The sequence below is a fragment of the Pan troglodytes genome, chromosome 15, assembly GCF_028858775.2.
Source record: "Pan troglodytes isolate AG18354 chromosome 15, NHGRI_mPanTro3-v2.0_pri, whole genome shotgun sequence".
Taxonomy (NCBI): domain Eukaryota; kingdom Metazoa; phylum Chordata; class Mammalia; order Primates; family Hominidae; genus Pan; species Pan troglodytes.
The window spans coordinates 71612673-71633736 of record NC_072413.2 but is presented as its reverse complement, the minus strand read 5'-3'; the positions used below and the strand labels follow the sequence as shown (position 1 = coordinate 71633736).

The window sequence follows — 21064 nt, the reverse complement described above, 5'->3', positions numbered from 1 at the left end:
TTGAGGCAGGTGGATTGCTTGAGCCCAGGAGTTCAAGACCAGCCTGGGCAACATGGCGAGACCCCTACTAAAAATACAAAAAAATTAGCTGAGTGTGATGAGGTGTGTCTTTAGTCACAGCTACTTGGGAGGCTGAAGCGGGAGGATTGCTTGAGCCCAGGAGACACTCCAGCCTGGGTGACACAGTGAGACCCTGGCTCAAAAAAATAGTTACTCAACTGGGCATGGTGGCTCACGCCTGTAATTCCAGCACTTTGGAATTACTCAGCTCAGGCTGAGGCCAGAGTATTGCTTAAGCCCAGGAGTTTGAGATCAGCCTGGGCAACATAGTGGGACCCTGTCTCTACAAAAAATTAAAATATTAGCTCGGTATGATGGCACACACCTGTGGCCCCAGCTACTCAGGAGGCTGAGGTGGGAGGATGGCCTGAGCCCAGGAGGTCAAGGTTGCAATGAGCTGTGATTGTACTACTGCACTCTAGCCTGGGTGACAGAGTGAGACCTCATCTAAAACAAAAAGAATTACTGCTTAGAGAGCTGCTTTAGATATACGGTGATTGGGTCACCTTTGAGGAGGCGACATCTGAGCTGAGGTGTAAAGATCAAGAAGGAGCCCACATCGTGATTGGGTCACCTTTGAGGAGGTGACATCTGAGCTGAAGTGTGACGGTTAAGAAGGGGCCCACATTGTGGAAATCCATGGCAATAGAGTTTTTAAGACAGAGGGAATAGCCAAGTATAAAGATTCTCAGGTGGGAATGAATTGTGCATGGTCAAGGAACAGAAAGAAGGCCAGTCACTAGAGATTATCAACTAGGAGAAGAGAAACATGAAATGAGATCAGAAAGGAAGGCAAAGGCCAGATCATATATACAAATGGGCTTATAATGTACCTCAATAGTTTTCCTGAATAGTTATAAATAAACCCCTTTCCTTCAACTTAACATTCCATGTTTCACATATTACAGTAATCATTTGTAATTTACTGAGACAGCTATTTAAATCATGCTATGAGGCAGATGTGTCTAGATGAATAAGTCATCTAGTATGTGAACATATTTGAAACCCAGTATCTGCATCCCAATGCAGCTTTCTTTTTCTTTTCTTTTTTTTTTTTCCCCTCTGTCACCCAGACTGCAGTGCTATGGCACAATCATAGTTCACTGTAAACTCAAACTCCTAGGCTCAAGCAATCAATCCTTCCACCTCAGCCTCCCCAAGTAGCTGGGACTATAGGCATGTACCACCATGCCTGGCTAATTTCTTTTTAAATTTTCAGTAGAGATGAAGTCTTGCTATGTTGCCCAGGTAAACTCCTGGCCTCAAGGGATCCTCCCACCTTGGCCTTCTAAGTGCTGGATTACCGGCATGAACCACTGTGCCCAGCCATAGCTTTGTTTTTCTTTATTCTGCACATAAGCAATAAAGCTTTTGGACAAAACCCCACATTACACCCTGGAAAGAAAAACAACTATTGGCTATCATTGATAGGAGTGTATAGAAAGTGACGATATCTAAAACAAGTGATAGTTCAGCCAGATAGCATCTTAATACACAATACATACCTTTAATCCTATATTTATAATTTATTTGTGGTCTCTGGGTATTTATTACATTTTATGGAATAAATTACATGCTATAGTAATACTTGAGAATTTGGGATTCTATAAGGGATTCTATAACTACCTGGGGGAACATCAAGTATATTGACACTAAAAGGTCTGGAGTACATTTATCTGCAAACTATTTCTTTATAGATAACTCAAAGTTACATTTAGCCTGAAATATAATAATTCTGAATTTCTGTATTACAATTTAATATTTTACGCTTTATGCACAATGTCTCTATATTTGAAATTTTTACCATCTAAGGCTCAGAAACTGGACAGAAGGCTAAATATCCTTAAACTTACCAATTTATTTAGAACATCACAAATATCAAATTTTGCCCAGGTGTGGTGGCTCACGCCTGTAATCCCAGCACTTTGGGAGGCCGAGGCGGGCGGATCATGAGGTCAGGAGATCGAGACCATCCTGGCTACTATGGTGAAACCCCATCTCTATTAAAAAAATACAAAAAAATTAGCCAGGTGTGGTGGCGGGCGCCTGTAGTTCCAGCTACTCGGGAGGCTGAGGCAGGAGAATGGCATGAACCCGGGAGGCGGAGGTTGCAGTGAGCTGATATTATGTCACTGCACCCTAGCCTGGGTGACAGGGCAAGACTCCGTCTCAAAAAAAAAAAAAAAATCAAATTTTTATAGATCATTAAGAATTTTACTCACCATATCCAATTAGAAAACAAATAATTCATCTGATGGTTATTATTTTGGGTTAGGAAACTTCCTTTATTTAATCCCAGAATCTGACCCTTAAGAATTTTTTTTTTTTTTTTTTTTTTTTTTTTGAGACAGAGTCTCGCTCTGTCACCCAGGCTGGAGTGCAGTGGCGCAATCTCAGCTCACTGCAACCTCCGCCTCCTGGGTTCATGCCATTCTCCTGCCTCAGCCTCCCAAGTAGCTGGGACTACAGGCACCCGCCACCACACCCGGCTAATTTTTTTGTATTTTTTTAACAGAGATGGGGTTTCACCGTGGTAGCCAGGATGGTCTCCATCTCCTGACCTCGTGATCTGCCTGCCTCGGCCTCCCAAAGTGCTGGGATTACAGGCGTGAGCCACTGCTCCCAGCCTGACCCTTAAGAATTTCCAAGCATTTTATAAACTCATCAGTACCTCTTTATGCGGGTAAATAGAATCACAGAGGTGGAAATATAATTCAGAGTTTGGCTAACAAATTTGAGATAATTCCAAAATTGCACCTCTGAACATGACTCCTATTCAGGGTTACCACTGTTTCTGTACTGGGGAGGATGGTCATGTTAGCCTGTTTTGTCTTGGGAGGTTACTGTTGGAAACCACTGCAATTTCAGCTCCCCACTGCCTCTTACGAAGCACAAGCTAGATTTATTGGGAGGGGAAAAGCAGCCAGGGCCATACAAAATTTCAGTATGTTTATGAATTATTTAACAATAAACATATCAAAAAGTATTGTCTTTTCGGGAACAGATACAAGAAATATTCACTTCATCTTTCCTGAAATTGCCTAGTTTTACGTTATTGTTCCATCTCACATTCTTTGGAAGGAAATTCAAATGGCCAATAAATATAGAAATAAGACATGTCAAAAAAATTTTAAATGCCCAAGGCTGGTATGGGAAATTGGGAAACCTCACACGTTACTGGTGGGAGTACAGGTTGTTGCAAACCTATTGAAGGGCAACTTGAGAATATGTCACAAAAGCCTTAAAAGAAACTGATACCTTTTGACCTAGTAATTCCATTTCAAGGAATTTATCCAAGAAATTATTCATAGATGTGTGCAAATTAAATAAATAAAATAATAATAAATAACAACCTACCAGTCCATTTAAGTTCTTTATGTTGTTTCTTCCTAAAGATAATATCCTCAAGTTTTCTGTAGTGAAAAGAAAACATTTTTTTGTTTACTAGAATCATATTACACAATTGTTGTAAATCTAGAATAATAAAGCTTTAATAAGTTTTATATAATAGATATCCTTATACAATGAGTAAGAAAGGTTGTGTTAACAAAAATGGGTAATCAAGTAGAAAATAACATTGACCTATCATCTAAAGTAAACACTACAGGTATAATTTCATAACATGTCAATATTAAATTTAAAAATGGTTAGCTATCTGGAACACATGGTCTTAAATTGCTGGCTAATAAAAATATTACAGGATAAAATAGCAGTAGAGAATATTTTGAGTTTGGGAGCATATATATTTCAAATCTCTTATAAGAACTCATACTAGAAAATAAGAACATATATTTATATATTGTCCACCTCACTCCATGAAGGATCAGAAGTGAAAAAAAATAAATTTGGTATTTAAAAAATCATTTGCTTTCAAGTTTTTAAATAATTAGACTGTGATTTGGTTAAAAAATAAAATGCCTGGCCGGGCGTGGTGGCTCACACCTGTAATCCCAGCACTTTGGGAGGCTGAGGCAGGCGGATCACGAGGTCAGGAGATCGAGACCATCCTGGCTAACACGGTGAAACCCCGTCTCTACTAAAAATACAAAAAATTAGCTGGACGTGGTGGTGGGCGCCTGTAGTCCCAGCTACTCGGGAGGCTGAGGCAGGAGAATGGTGTGAATTCAGGAGGCGGAGCTTGCAGTGAGCCGAGATCTCGCCACTGCACTCCAGCCTGGGCGACAGAGCGAGAATCCGTCTCAAAAAAAAAAATAAATAAAAATAAATAAAAAATAAAAAATAAAATAAAATGCCTATCTTTATTTTTTAAAGGTTATTTCTATTTGTATATCTATAGGCTATTTCTGGAAGAGAAAAAAGAAAGTAGAAACCGTGGTTGTCTTTGGGGAGGAACTAATAGAAGTAGACATTTCCCATTGTAACCTCTTTTGAACCATTTGAATAAAACCAGGTGCATATATTATTTTTCCAAATTAAAAATAAATTTCTTTTTGAAACACCCAGGAAACCTCATTTCTGTTCCAAGAAACTACTGTGATTACTTTTGCTTATTACTATATTTAATTTTCATAACTTAAACATCTATAACTTCTTTGTCTAATATGGTGGTCACTAGCCACATGCGGCTGTTTAATTAAAATTAATTACAATTTAAAATTCAGTTTCTCAGTCACATTAGCCACATTTCATAGTGCTTAATAACTATATGTAGCTAGTAGCAACTGTATTGGGACAGTGCTGACAGTTCTGTTGGATGACATTGTTCTATAACATCCATAATTGAATGGTAAGAACTCAAATCCAATTAACTGAGTTTCAATCCCAACTCTCTAGGGAAGCAAACAAACCTCTTTGAATCTATTTTACCATATATAAAATGGGGAAATATAATTTCTATCTTATAGGAATTTAAGGATGAAATGAGATAATTACCTAAAATATTCAGTGAAATGTGTAACCCATGGTAAGTACACAATACAGATGTGTGTGTAAATGTGTGTGTGTGTGTGTGTGTGAGAATCAGGCATATATAACTTCAATTTATTTAATAAATTAATTTGTCTTACAAGAAACAATGAGCTTTTAGAGCAAGGTATTTTAAGAGTGGTCTAATTCACACAAAATGAGTTAACTGTTGAAGCAAGACCCCATGTTATGGGCTGAACTGTGTCCCCCGGAAAATTCATATCTTTAAATCCTAATCCCTAGTATCAGAATAGGACTGCATTTGGAGACAGAGCCTGTAAAGAGGTAATTGGGCCAGGCATTGTAGCTTATGCCAATTATCCCAGCGCTTTGAGAAGGTGAAGTGGGAGGATCATTTGATGCCAGAAGTTCGAGACCAGCCTGGGCAACATAGAAAGACTCTGCCTTTACAGAAATAAAAATAAAAAATAAAAAATAAAAAATTTAGACCGGGCGTGGTGGCTCATGCCTGTAATCCCAGCACTTTGGGAGGCCGAGGCAGGTGGATCACGAGGTCAGAAGATCGAGACCATCCTGGCCAACATGGTGAAACCCCATCTCTACTAAAAATACAAAAATTAGCTGGGCATGGTGGCGCATGCCTGTAATCCCAGCTACTTGGGAGGCTGAGGCAGGAGAATCGCTTGAACCCGGGAGGCAGAGGCCACAGTGAGCCAAGATTGCGCCACTGCACTCTAGCCTGGTGACAGAGCAAGATTCCCTCTCAAAAAAAAGTTTAGCTGGGCATGGTGGCACATGCCTGTAAGCCTAGCTACTCAGGGAGGCTGAGGCAGGAGGATGGTTTCAGCACAGGAGTTTGCACCACTACACTCTAGCCTGGGTAACAGAGTGAGACCCTGTCTAAAAGAAAAAAAGAAAAAGGTAATTAATTGGGCCATTTGGACACTTAAAAAAAATAAAGGGGTAATTAAGGTAAAATGAGGTCATTTGGATGGTCCCTAATCCAACATGATCGGTATCCTTGTAACAAGAGGCAATTTGGACATAGACACAGAGAAAAGAACATGTACAGAGAGAGGGAGGGGCCAGGTGTAGAGGCTCACGCCTGTAATTCCACCACTTTGGGAGGCCGAGGCGGGTGGATCACTTGAGGCCAGGAGTTCGAGACCAGCCTGGCCAACATGGCGAAACCCTGTCTCTACTAAAAATAAAAAAATTAGCTGGGCATGGTGGTGTGTCCCTGTAATCCCAGCTACTCGGAAAGCTGAGGCAGGAGAATTGCTTGAACCTGGGAGGCGGAGGTTGCAGTGAGCCAAGATCGTGCCATTGCACCCTAGCCTGGGTGATAGAGCAAGGCTCTGTCTCAAAAAAAAAAAGAGACAGAGGGAGAAGACCGCCATCTACAAGCCAAGCAGAGCGGCCTCAGAAGAGATCAACCACACTGACATCTTGATCACAACTACAGGACTTTTACCCTCCAGAACTGTGAGAAAATTTCTATTGTTTAAGCCACCCAATCTGTGGGACTTTGTTACAGCAACCTAGCAAACTAATATATCCCATATAACTATAAATTTATGAAAATTAAATATTTAAGAAAATCACATAATTATTCTTTAAAGCTTCTTGATATGAAAAAACACTATTTTCTTTTTTCTATTTCATGAAGAATTAAATGCTTATTCGATAACTTATTGACTCAACACATAAGTTACTGACCATCTACTATACACCAGGAACAGCAATAAGCACTTGCAATATTACAGCAAATAATACAGACAAAAATTCCTGCTATCAAGGAGCTAACATTTGGCAGATAAACAAAATAAGTAAGTATATTAGATAGTGAAAAATGTGAAGGAGAAAAGAAATAAGCAGGTAAAAGGAATGAAATATCAGGAGGTTGGGAACAGTTGATTTTTTGATAGGAGATGATGTTAGGGAAAGACCCAAAGGAAGTTAGTAAGGGAGTTCACCATGCAGATATCTGGAGGAAGAACATTTACACGCAAGAGAACTTCAAGTACAAAGGCTTTGAGGCAGGACCGCATAAGCTGAGAGAATGAAGGAAGAGTAATAGGACATGAAATTAGAAGAAATATTCTTGGTTGTAAGTCCATACGTATAATATGAAAGAAATTAGAGGAAATAATAGGCTTTAGAGAGGATGTGAGAGAGAGGAGTCAAGAAATTGCCAAGAGGTTTGGCCTGAACAACTGGAAAAATGGACTTGTCACTATCTGAGATAAATATGGCTCAGCAGTGGCTCACTCACGCCTATAATCCCAGAACTTTGGGAGGCCAAGGCAGGCAGATTGCTTGAGCCCAGCAATTCGAGACCAGCCTGGGCAACATGGGGAGACCCCAACTCTAAAAAAATACCAAAAAAAAAATTAGTCGGGCTTGTGGTGCACACCTGTAGTCCCAGCTACTCAGGAGGCTGAGGTGGGAGGATCGCTTGAGCCCAGGAGGTAGAGGTTGCAGTGAGCCGAGATGGCATCATTGCACTCCAGCCTGGGTGACAGAGCAAGATCCTGTAAAAAGAAAAGAAACACACAAGGAGTTGGTTTATCTGGGGCTAGGGGAATATATCAAGACTCAGTTTTGGACATGTTAAGTGTGAGATGTTGGCCAGTCACTGTGGCTCATGCCTGTAATCCCAGCACTTTGATTCAAGAGATCCTCCCACCTCAGCCTCCCAAGTAGCTGGGATTATAGGCGCATGCCACCACGCCTGGCTAATTTTTTTTGTATTTTTAGTAGAGACGAGGTTTCACCATGTTGGCCAGGCTGGTCTTGAAGTCCTAGCCTCAAGTGATCCACCTGTCTGGGCATCCTAAAGTGCTGGGATTACAGATGTGAGCCACCATCCCCAGCCATAAAATTAAATTAAAAAAAAAAAAGAAAAAATCAATTTAAAAAAAGTATGAGATGTCTGTTAGATATCCCGTGGAAATATCACCCAATGGAATGTATGAATCTGCAATTCAGAGGACACAGTTGGGCTAGAGATCTAAATGTGGGAGCCATCAGCATACTGATGGTGAGGCCATGACTCTAGATGAGATAATCTAGGGAGTAAATGAAGAAAAAAAAGAGAAGGGATACAAGAACTGAGTCGTGGGGACTTGCAATATTTAAAGGTTATGGACGTGAAACTGGGAAAAAGTGGCCAAAAAGACAGGAGGAAATCAAGGGGGACAGTATCCTAAAGCCAAATACTGAAAATGCTTTAAAGAGGGAACAGAAATCATGCGTATCAAAAAATACGCTGATTCATCAACTAAGACGAGGACTGAGAAATGACCTCAGCAATTGGAGATAACAAATATATGCAACTTTTTCTAAGATAATCTCTAACCCCTTTTTGAAAAACTGCACATGAAAATGGTAACGAATGGCTAAAAAGACCATATTTATTACTGTATAAGGAAATAAATTATGATATCCAAAGTTAATAGATTAAGTGTTCTAACATAACATAATATATATTTTCCATATTTTATGTGCTGCATAAGTAGGGTACCACTAGAAGAAAAGTACTATTGTTTTCTTCATACAGTATCCTGATGAAAATCAAAACTGTGCTTTCAAGTTTTATGCTTATTTGTAACCTGTAACCTGAAGGAGTAAAGTATAGTTTTTCACCAAAGATAAATGGAAACAAAATTTATTTTCTAATCTTTAAGATTATTATTCATATTATACAGCTTTTTACTCATGGTTTGAACATAGTCATATCAAGCAATTTTCTAGTCACAATTCTGGTACAATAAATATAAACTGCTATTAGGGTCGTTCTGCCTGATAAATCACCTGTTAAATAGGAATACCTATTTATTTCAGATCTTCTTATGATGGCATAATAGGTAAGACTATAGTGTCATGAAAGGAGATGGGTAGGAGGCAAGCTAAAGCATAACTTCAATCCTCATATGGATCAATTAGCTTCTTTTTGCTTCATAGTCACAGATAAAATGTATTCACTAGCCACAGACTACATAAATTGTATTTGTAACTAGCAGAACTAAAATGAAATGAGCCAAATATAGCAAATATCTATACTCTCTGATTTTGTGTCTACAGCAGACATGAACAATTGATCAAGGTATTCGTTCCACTAAGTTTTTAGAACTCTTATTATTACAATTTTCCTGAGAGTCTCTACCAACTGACCCAAGTTAGAAAGTGATTTAAAACCCACTGCCAGCCCTACATAGAAGGTCATCCATTTTCACTATTATCATAGTCTTTTTTTTTTTTTTTTGAGATGAGTCTCACTCTGTCACCCAGGCTGGAGTACAGTAGCGTGATCTCGGCTCACTGCAACCTCCGCCTCCCAGGTTCCAGCTATTCTCCTGCCTCAGCCTCCCACGTAGCTGGGATTACAGGCGCACGCCACCACACCTGGCTAATTTTTGTATTTTTAGTAGAGACAGGGTTTCACCACATTGGCCAGGCTGATCTCAAACTCCTGACCTCAGGTGATCCACCCGCCTCGGCCTCCCAAAGTGCTGGGATTACAGGTGTGAGCCACCGTGCCCAGCCCATAGTCATGTTTTTATATAAAGAAAATCATGTAATCTGTCATGATAAATAATATGTTATCAACTTGCTTAGTCACATTTCAGCAAGTTACTTCAATTACAGAGAAAAAAACTGAGGCAGAAAATAAAATGTAATAGCTTAAATTGTTTGAGTGAGTCAGCAAAAAATTAGAATAGACAGGCATCTCACACACAACTCTACTAGTTAACACTATGTAAATACCGAAGGCCAACTTTCCAGCACTGTATAAGTACTGAATGCCAACTTTGAGTAAGGTATGAGGGGTGGGGGTACTGAAATAGAAGATTAAAAGATTAATAAGATGATGCTTTTCCTCAAGGAATTCACTATCTAAAGAGCAGAACATATTCCCAAATAACTATAATAATGGTTAATATTTATTGAGCATTTTATATGCACCAGGCACAATTCTAAGTACTCTATATATACTAACTCAATCTTCACAATAATTATATGAGATAGGTAATTATTATTATAATCCAAGTAGACTGTTATGAATATTTCCAAAGGAGTAATTAATTTTGACGATGGAGATGAGGGAAGTCTTCAAGGAGGGGGTGACATTCACACGTGGCATTCGTAATTTTTTTTTATTTTTTTTTTTAGACAAGGTCTTGCTCTGTTGCACAGGCTGGAGTGCAGTAGCACCATCATAGCTTGCTGCAGACTCACTCTCCTGAGCTCAAGCAATCCTCCTCCTAAGTAGCTGGGACTACAGGCAAACACCACCATGCCCAGATAATTTTTAAAATTTTTAGTAGAGATGGGGGTCTCGCTATGTTGCCCAGGCTGGTCTCGAACTCCTAAGCTTAAGTGATCCACCTGCCTCAGCCTCCCAAAGTGCTGGGATTATAGGCATGAGCCATGGTACCTGGCTGCATTCTTAATCTTAATTTGTTATAGGATTTTCCTGTTACAGGAAAAGGCTGTTCTCAGTGAAAATTATTGCATTAATAAATGCTACAAAGTCATTTTTAAAATAGTGTATTTGGGTGTAAATTGGATATTAAAAGCTTTTAGATGACTTTTAATGCGACATCAAGGCATTTGGTCTTTACTAGGCAAAGAGGTACCATTAAAAGGTCTCTGATATAATGATATTCAAATGATATTTTTAGAAAGAAAACTCTGTTATCAGTGATGAAGGTCACCTGAAGGGCAGAAAGACAGGAGGAAAGGAGATCAATTAGGAGGCTATTGAGGGAGAAGAAAAGGAGAAATCAGTTAAGTAAACAGTTAAGGCTGGTCCTTGGAAAAGCAGCCTGCCTGAAAAATCACAGCTACAGGCAAAAATATAACAGTCTGTGGAAAACTCAGGCTGCACCTGCACGGATAAGTATGTAGGGTCCAGCACAGATTCTTCTTTGTGTAATTGGCGGGCTCCCAGGAAAGTTTCTTCCCCTTTTCAGATATGTACACAGTAGGCTCCCTGGGAACCTGTACAGGGAGGAGAGGGACTTACCTAAAACAAACCCACAATTATACAAAGAAGAGAAGCAGTGCTTTGATGCTTGCCTAGAGATACACCCACAACTACATAGATAAGGGGGAGTTGTGCAGACAGCTTTTCAAATAAGAGAAGTTACTCAAACAGCTACAGAGGTGAGAGGAGTTTCTTATAAAAGTTTTTGAATTCAGCTGTAAAAACAGCAACTCACTTGGGGTTCCCTCTCCACTGCAGAGAGCTTTCTTTTTTCACTCATTAAACTTTCACTGCAACCTCACCCTTTGCATCCACATTCCTTAACTTTCTCAGTCATGAGGCAATGAACTAGGATAACACCTTAGATAATGAGACCAGTGACCCTGACCTGTTTGACTATCACAAAAGTTGTAAGATAGTGTTTTTCAAACTATGGGTCAAGAGCCTAAATTAATAGGTTGTGAAATCAATTTAGTGTGTTGTGATCAGCATTTAAAAAAAAAGAAATAAAAATTTAAAAATACATACTGGAACTGGCCAGGCGTGGTGGCTCACGCCTATAATCCCAGCACTTTGGGAGGCTGAGGTGGGTGGATCACTTTAGGTCAGAAGTTTGAGACCAGCCTGGCCAACATGGTGAAACCCTGTCTCCACTAAAAATACAAAAATTAGCCAGGCGTGGCGGTGGGCACCTGTAATCCCAGCTACTCAGGAGACTGAGGCAAGAGAATTGCTTGAACCTAGGAGGCGGAGGTTGTAGTGAGCTGAGATTGCACCACTGAAATCCAGCCTGGGCAACAGAGTGAGACTCCATCTCAAAAAAAAAAAAAAAAAAAAATTACTGGGACCTATGCTATATAAGGGTAAATACGGTCTTGCAAACTTTATTCAAGTTTATATGTATGTATATATTTGATATGCATATTCATATGAATGTATAATACATTCAGATGTATTTCTTACAATGGAAAGTGGTCAAAATGTTTGAAGAACATGACCTAAGGGGAAGATGATGAGGGTCTAAAAAGTTGTAACTCCTGGAAATGGAAAAGCAACACTTTATTTGAGAGCTCCTTCAAAGAGTAGAGTTAACAGGATTTAGTGGTAAATTTGCATATAGGGCTTGAAGAGAGACTGTGGTAGGCTAAACAATGGCTCCCCCAAAGATACCTACATTCTAATGCCTGGAACCTGTGAATGTTACCTTATATGGCAAAAAAAAAAAAAAAGTACTTTGCAGATATGATTAAGGATCTTGAGAGATAGGGAGATTATCCTCAAGATCAGGGTGTGCCCTAATGCAATCACATGTATCCTCATAAGAGGGAGGCAGACAGAGATTTGACACAGAAGGAGAAGCCAGTGTGACTACTGGCAGAGACTGGAGTGATGAGTCACAAGCCAAGGAATGCAGCAGCCACCAGAAGCTGGAAGAGGCTAGAAAAAGATTCTCCTCCAGCCTCCAGAGGGAGCATGGCTTGATTTTCACCAGATGAAACTGATTTCAGACTTCTGGTCTCCAGAACCATAAGAGAATATATATCCATCATTTTAAGCCATGAAGTTACAGCAGCCGTAGGAAGCTAATACAGAGTCAGAGGCCTTGGCAACTGGGAGGGAGGCAATGTCATTAACGAGGATAAGGAGTACAGGAAAAACAGGGATGATGAATTAAAATTTAAATATAACAAGTTTGAAATACAGACAATACAAATCTGAACAAAGAAATACACAATTAAAAATCTGATATTCTATTTAAGACATCTCAATTCTAACTCTATAAAAGCTTTTAAACGTCTTTAAAACGTTCAGAGCTCATGCTATCTCTACTTTTCTTTGCATAATCAAACTTAAGACATAGTTTATGTATTCTATTATCTGACAACAAGTATGGCTAAAACAGGTGCCAGCTTCTGGAATTACATATTGTCTCCGGAATGTTTATTAAAATAACTAGGAAATCCATGAACCATCTGTTACTGTGAATCACTTACTTAAGCCATTCAGGTTGGCAATTTTTTCAATGCAGTTTGTAGACAGTGAAAGCTTCCTTTAAAAGAACAAAGAAAAAATTTAATGTGAAAAATGTAAATGGTAAATCAGAAATTATTCCTTAACACTAGTGCCCATAAAAGATAATATTTAAGTAATATTTTCCCCACTCAATCATAGCATTTATTACTTCATTTTGAAATCATTGTTTTTCTCTGATTACCTAAGTTTAACACTCATTAAAAATTTGAAAAAATCTTCTTGAGGGCAATATGGTATTAACAATTTTTTTTTCTTCTTAAGACAGAGTCTCACTCTGTCACCCAAGCTGGAGTGCAGTGGCACCATTTCAGTTCACTGCAACTTCCACCTCCCCAGTTCAAGCAATTCTCCTGCCTCAGCCACCCAAGTAGCTGGGATTACAGGTGCCTGCTACCATGCCTGGCTAATTTTTGTATTTTCAGTGGAGACAGGGTTTCACCATGTTGGCCAAGCTGGTCTTGAACTCCTGACCTCAAGTGATCCACTTGCTTCGGTCTCCCAAAGTGCTGGGATTAGAGGTGTGAGCCACCACACCTGGCCCTGGTATTATGAAATTTTTTAATGCATACATTTCTTGACCAAGTTTTTCACTTCTAGAAATACATCCTACTGAAATATTAATATAAATGCCAAAAGATATATGAACTAGATTATATGTATTACTGGAATAGCAGAAAAATTGAAAAAATCTATAAACACCTGTTAACTTAGGAACAGATAGTGAAATACTAAGCTGCCACTAAAACAAAGGAGATTGGGCTATAGATACTGACTTGGGAAGATGTCTATGATACATAGTTTAAAAACCATCTAGCAGAACAATATATATATATATATATTTTTTTTAGACAGAGTCTCGCTCTGTGGCCCAGGCTGGAGTGCAGTGGCATGATCTCAGTTCACTGCGACCTCCGCCTCCCAGGTTCAAGCGATTTTCATGCCTCCGCCACCCAAGTAGCTGGGATTATGAGTGTGCGAGTCAGGTAAATGACTGGCCAAATCTGTATATTTTCTAGTCATCCCCCACTCCTGAGAACTCCCAGTGAATAATGGAGTGCCTTTAAATCTAGGAATATGGTTGGGAAATAATTCTTTAATTCTTGTTAAGGCAGCTAGCACAAATAAATTGTCAGCAAAATATGAACAGGTTGACTCGAGGTGATATACAAGGTGCTTTAGTATGAGGTATAAAACCTTCTCAAATTTGTTTGCCTTTGAGACGACTTTATGATAAAAAGATATGTGACCACTTTGAAATCATGCCTGAGGCCAAAAAAGCATGTGGTGGTGGATTTTTATGTGACACACTGTGTTCTCATCACAAAGAACAAGCTGCGTACAAAAGCTAAATATGTTTGCTCTCCCCTTTGATCCCACAGATGGATATTAGTCTAATGCATGGGTTCACAAGTATGTGTCCTAGAATTACCCAAGTTGCTTACTGTAAATGCAGATTCCTAGGTTTCATCAGCAAATATTCTGTTTCTATAAATTTGGGATGGGGCTGATCTCCTGCATAAAGTGCAGATGATCAAAGGATCACACTTAGACAAACACAGGGTGAAGAAATCAGAAAAAAACCCAGTGATTCTATGGTATACTATAGCCCTGATGAGACACACTTGTAGCCTAAAAACATGGTTTCAAGGCAACGTGGTATAATTGCCTCAAATTAGCCACAGAATCCTGCTAAAATACATGTATTGAGAAAATAAATTAAAAGAAACTACTATAGATCTGATATTTAAAGTCACAGGATATAGGATTACAAAATAAGTAGGCCAGGCACAATGGCTCATGCCTGTAGTCCCAGCACTTTGGGAGGCCAAGGTGGGTGGATCACTTGAGGTCAGGAGTTCGAGACCAGCCTGGCCAACATGGTGAAACCCCATCTCTACTATGGGTGTGGTGGCAAGTGCCTGTAGTCCCAGCTACTTGGGAGGCTGAGGCAGGAGAATTGCTTGAACCCAGGAGGCAGAGGTTCCAATGAGCCGAGATCACAGCACTGCACTGCAGCCTGGGTGACAAAGAGTTTCTCAAAAAAATAAAGTATAATTTGATCCCAATTAGAATTTGTTTTTAAAAGTTAGAAGGCTCTACAAAAATGCTAGCACTGGTTCTCACACGGTGCTGTGATTTTGGTTGATGTTAATTCCTTTTCTTTGTGCTGCTTATATTTTCCAGATGTTTTACAATGTGTGTTTTATAATTTTAAACTTTTTTTTTAAGGGGTATCTCTTAGGCATGTAGTAAGAAAATACAGTTTTGACTTCGTGGATAATTTTACAAGAGAAAGTAGTAGATTTCATAAGTGTCATAGTTTATTGTGGTGCTCACTTCAGCAGCCATGTACTAAACTGGAACGATAGATTAGCATGGCCCCTGCACAAGGATGACATACAATCGTGACGCATTCCATATTTAAAAAATATATAGTTTATTGTGTTATTTAGCTTCTCCCAAAAGACTAGGAGATGTATATTTTCAAACTCATTATAAAAACTGTACTAAAAATATTGTACTGTTTGGCTGGGTGTGGTGGCTCATGCTGGTAATCTCAGCACTTTGGGAGGCCGAGGTGGGCGGATCACAATGTCAGGAGATCAAGATCATCCTGGCTAACATGGTGAAACCCTATCTCTACTAAAAATACAAAAAAATTGCTGGGCGTGGTGGCATGTGCCTTGTAGTCTCAGCTACCCAGGAGGCTGAGGCAGGAGAATTGCTCGAACCCGGGAGGCGTAGGTTGCAGTGAGCCGAGATCGTGCCATTGCACTCCAGCCTGGGCAACAGAGCCAGACCCCATCTCAAAAAAAAAAAAAATTGTACTATACTGTTCAATATTTTCTATTAATAATCCTATAAACCAGTCATTTTTCATGTTTGACCTTGCCAAAGAGAGAATTACACTAAGCAAACAAAAAATAAATGAAGACCACAGAAAACAAACATATTTTCCTACTTTGTGTGTTTAAGAAAAGAAAGGGAAACCTAACAGCAATACTGGAAGGATGAAAAGAGAACTTACTCGCAATTAGCAAGCATGGACAAGGATGCATCCATCTTCTCTATAGGGGGAATCTGGGCATAAAGTTTTATCTCTTTGGCTTCAGATGGCCTCTGGCCAGTTTTCTCTTCCTATGAGAAAAATACATTTGGAAGAAATAACCCATGATTGCAATGTGGAACCAAAAGAGGCCAGAATTTCCTAAGGCTTTTCCATGTTTATTTCAAGACAATTGCTAGAATTTAGCAAACTGTTTAATAATTCTTTACCATTAACTTATTGAAAACATTTACCTACTCACCCTGATAATCAGATTTATATGTGGCTGAATCAGATAACTATTAGGTCCCTACCAAATGAAAATGAGGAGGAAATAAAAAAACTTTTATTTTTGTGGTATTTAAAATTTGAAAATGACACAAACAAATGCAAAGATATCTCATATTCATGGATCAGAACAATTAATATAATTAAAATGACCATACTTCCCAATGCAAGCTACAGATTCAATGTAATTCCTATCAAAATACCAATGTCATTTTTCACACAATAGAAAAAAATCCTAAAATTTATATGGAACCAAAAAAGAACACAAATAGCCAAAACAATCCTGAGCAAAAAGAACAAAATTGGATGTTATCACACTACCTGATTTCAAGATATATTATAAGGCGAACACAACCCAAACAGCACGGTATTGGTATAAAAGCAGATACACAGACCAATAGAATGGAATGGAGAATCCAGAAATAAGTCCATGTATTTACAGCCAACTGATTTTTGACAAAGGCACCAAGAAAATACATTGGGAAAAGGATACCCTCTTCAATAAATGGTGCTGGAAAAATTGGATATCCAAATGCAGACGAATGAAACTGGACCCCCTTCTCTCACCATATGCAAAAATCAACCATGATGAATTAAAGACTTAAAGGTAAGACTCAAAACTATAAAGCCACTGGAAGAAAATACAGGGAAAACACTTCAGGACATTGGTCTAGGAGAAGATTTTACAGCTAAGACCTCAAAAGCACAGGCAACAAAAACAAAAATAAACAATGGAACTAAAACTAAAAAGCTTCTGGGCAGGCGTAGTGGTGCACCCCTGTAATCCCAGCACTTCGGGAGGCCGAGGCGGGTGGATCACCTGAGGTCAGGAGTTTAAGACCAGCCTGGCTGACATGGTGAAACACTGCCTCTACTAAAAATACAAAAAAGTAGCCTGGTGTGGTGGCACGTGCCTGTAATCCCAGCTACGTGGGAGGCTGAGGCAGGAGAATTGCTTGAACCCGGGAGGCAGAGGTTGCAGTGAGCTGAGATCGTGCCATTGTACTCCAGCCTGGGCAACAGAGCGAGACTCCATCTCAAAATGTAAAAATAAAACTTCTGCACAGCAGAGGAAACAACAAACAGAGTGAGGAGAAAACCTGTTGAATGGGAGAAAATATTTGCAAACTATTCATCTGACGCAGGAACTCAACACAATGGTAAAATGACAAACAGGCACAGTGGCTCATGCCTGTAATACCAGCAATCTGGGAGGCCAAAGCAGCAGGACTGCTTGAGCCCAAGAGTTGGAAACCAGTCTGAGCAACATAGCAAGACCTCATTTCTATAAATAATTTAAAAATTAGCTAGATGTGGTGGCACATGACTGTGGTCCACCTACTTGGGAGGTGGAGGCTGAGGTGGGAGGATCACTTGAGCTCACTGCACTTCAGCCTGGAGGAACAGAGACCCTGTCCCCAGAAAAACAAACAAATTAACAAAACAAAACTAGAAGCTCAGGAGCCATTTCCTTTGTTTTCCTATGTTTTGTATAACCTACTGCAGTGTAAGACACACAAAACTCCTTTAAAAAACTTAAATCACCACGTCAATAATAGAAAATAGGCCGGGCACAATGGCTCATGCCTATAATGCTAGCACTTTGGGAGGCTGAGCAGGGAGGATCACTTGAGCTCAGGAGTTTGAGACCAGCCTGGGCAATATAGTGAGACCCTGTCTATACTTTCACAGAATTAAATTAAAAGAAAAATAAAATATATTAAAATAATAATAATGATAGAAAATATACAATCAGTTGTAAAAAGATCTAATACACATACACTCAGTGCTTATTTTTATGACATATATTTGTAGGTTAGAGGAGGAGAAATTGACATCTAGTAGATCCTCAATAAATGTTGGGTAAATCAATGAAAAAGTGAGATTGATGTCTTTGAATAATCTTAAAGTCAAAAATGCATGGGCCAGGCACAGTGGCTCATGCCTGTAATCCCAGCACCATGGGAGGCTGAGGCAAGAGGGTCACTTGAGCTCAGGAGTTCAAGACCAACCTGGGCAACATAATGAGACTCTGTCTCTACAACAACAGCAACAACAACAAATTAGCCAGGTGTGGTGATGATGCACACCTGTAGTCCCAGCTACTCAGGTGTTTGAGCCTAGGACACTGAGGCTGCAGTGAGCTATGATTGTGCCACTGCACTCCAGCCTGGGTGACAGAGCGAGACACTGTCTCAAAAAAAAAAAAAAAAAAAAAAAGTCAAAAATGTATGGCCATATTGTAATCTAGAAATAGACTCTACCAGCCAAAACAAAAAAAAACACTAGTTATTGTAAGTAAAATAAAATCTCAAAATCCAATTCAAGGAAAATGAAATCTGGTACTAAGTCTACTTCATATGCTTTTTTTCCTTAAGATTTTTCATTAAATATTTAACAAAACAGAAATAAATTATAAAATACATTTAAAGTAAATGAGAAATTTATAAGCACTAAAACAAGAATTCAAGTATTTCATTATTTTATCGACTTTTGTCTATTTTCCTCAGACACCAAAGCTTCTGAAAGCCTTTTTATTCAAAGCCTACTTACAGAAGCAAAAGATACATTATTATGCAAAAAAACTACACTACATCTTAGCCAAAAGGCCGAGAAGTGATGCAAAAAAACTACTGACAACATAGACAAATAAGTTTATGGGCACAGAAATTCAGGAGCCATCTTTGTACTCTATAGAAATTCTGTCTATAATGCTGAATTATAACTGTTCAAACTTTATAGAATGTTATATAATACTGAAAATATAATTTATATATAATGCATGTCTTTTACAATGTAGTTTCCTTTCTAGTATTGCTGCTTGAGTATTCAGGGTTTTTTTCAGTTGTCTATGCATGATTTACATTGTCCACAATGATTGCCTCTGTACTAACCTCCACGAGGCTAAAACTACCTTCTAAAGCCTAGATAATCCACAACTCATATGACTCCAGCATATGAAAATGGTATGTAGCTTAGTGATGATAACAGTTGAAAAAGAAAATGTAGGCCGGGCGCAGTGGTTCACTCCTGTAATCCCAGCACTTTGGGAGGCTGAGGCAGGCGGATCACATGAGGTCAGGAGTTCGAGACCAGCCTGACCAACACGATGAAACCCCATCTCTACTAAAAATACAAAAAAAATTAGCCGGGCGTTGTGGCGCGTGCCTGTAATCCAGCTACTCGGGAGGCTAAGGCAGGAGAATCGCTTGAACCCGGGAGGCGGAGGTTGCAGTGAGCCGAGGTCACACCACTGCACTCCAGCCTGGGCAACAAGAGCGAAACTCTGTCTCAAAAAAAAAAAAAAAAAAGAAAAGAAAAAGAAAAAGAAAATGTACTAACACAGAAATTCCAGCAATTTTATAGCAATAGGTAAAATTGGCCTTTCCATATTTAAATCTTCCAGTGGTCAGATTTTTTAAATTGAAATTTTTATTATGATATTTAAAGTTTGTCCAGTTCCCCCAAGGGTAACATTTTATGACTACAGTATAATATAACTATGGTATTGCTATTGATACAATCCACTGATTTTATTCAGATTTTCCCAAGTTTGCTTGTGCTCATGTGCATGTATGACTGTGTGTATGTGTGTATTAAGTTTTACACAATTTTATTATCTGTGTAAGTTCATGCATCCACCACCATAGACAAGATAGCTGAATAGTTCCAATACCAAAAGGATCCTTTGTATTAAATAGCTAGATTTGAATAACTATCCAAAATTTTTCCTTGTACAGTTTCTAAAAGAAGGAAAAACTCATGTACTCACCCATCTCGCTAAGGCTTCTTTGATTGTTGTTGCTTTCGCCTTTAAAAAAAAAAAAAAGAAAGAAAAGAAAAAACAAAGTTGTATGTATGTATGTATGTATGTATGTATGTATTTATTTTGAGACAGAATCTTGCTCTGTCACCCAGGCTGGAGTGCAATGGCATGATCTCCGCTCACCACAACCTCTGCCTCCTGGGTTCAAGCGATTCTCCTCCCTCAGTCTCCCAAGTAGCTGGGACTACAGGTGCGCGCCACCACTCCCGGCTAATTTTTTGTATTTTTAGTAGAGATGGGGTTTCACCGTGTTGGCCAGGGTGGTCTCGAACTCCTAGACCTCATGATCTGCCTCCCTCGGCCTCCTAAAGTGCTGGGATTACAGGCGTGAGCCACCGTGCCCAGCCCCAATTTGTCTTTATTGGTGTAATTTGTTGATTAACTTTTCAAGCAATAACTATTAGCCTTGGCTTCTACCATTAAAATGATTTCTTTCTTTGAGACTTTATATGCAAAGAGGACGTTTTAATTTCCTGAAATCAAAATGATTTAAATATCTCTGAGAAAAAATAAGGAAATCATTATGTAATATCCATACACTTCCCTCCCACTTGGTTTACAAAAAATACGTAGCTTTCAATACTTGATATTAAAATACATCTTATTTCATTGATTCTAAGGATCTACATCTTTCTTACATTTTAATATTGAAATTTGGATACATCTTATAATCAGGAACAATTTACAATTGCTGTGGGTAGGTGGCAGTGGTGAAATTTTAGAAAAATATTAACCACTTTATTTCATATCATATATTCCTTTTTATGTTTGCAAAGGATGAGGATAAAGGATAAGATAAAAATCTGTATGTCTACATACATTTAAAAGAACTCTATCAATAAGTACAAAATAAAAATTTTAAATGATAATAAAGTATTTGTCATAGTTCAATTCAAACCATTTTTTTCTTAGTAAAACATAAAATAATGTT

General features: G+C 38.8%; 1 protein-coding gene and 1 pseudogene across 5 annotated transcripts in view; one reads left to right on the top strand and one right to left on the bottom strand.

Moving 5' to 3' along the window:
• Positions 1-21064, bottom strand: part of DNAL1 (dynein axonemal light chain 1) — a 51253-nt gene that overhangs the window by 21211 nt on the left and 8978 nt on the right. For all 5 annotated transcript variants that reach the window (XM_001141594.6, XM_063793010.1, XM_003314467.5 and 2 more), the window contains 4 exons: positions 20080-20118; positions 16002-16111; positions 12934-12989; positions 3418-3473 (listed from right to left, as the gene is read on the bottom strand). In XM_001141594.6, the coding sequence (XP_001141594.1) occupies positions 3418-3473; positions 12934-12989; positions 16002-16111; positions 20080-20118 (261 nt within the window). The remainder of the gene's footprint in view (positions 1-3417; positions 3474-12933; positions 12990-16001; positions 16112-20079; positions 20119-21064) is intronic.
• Positions 15305-15398, top strand: LOC112205413 (U6 spliceosomal RNA; annotated as a pseudogene).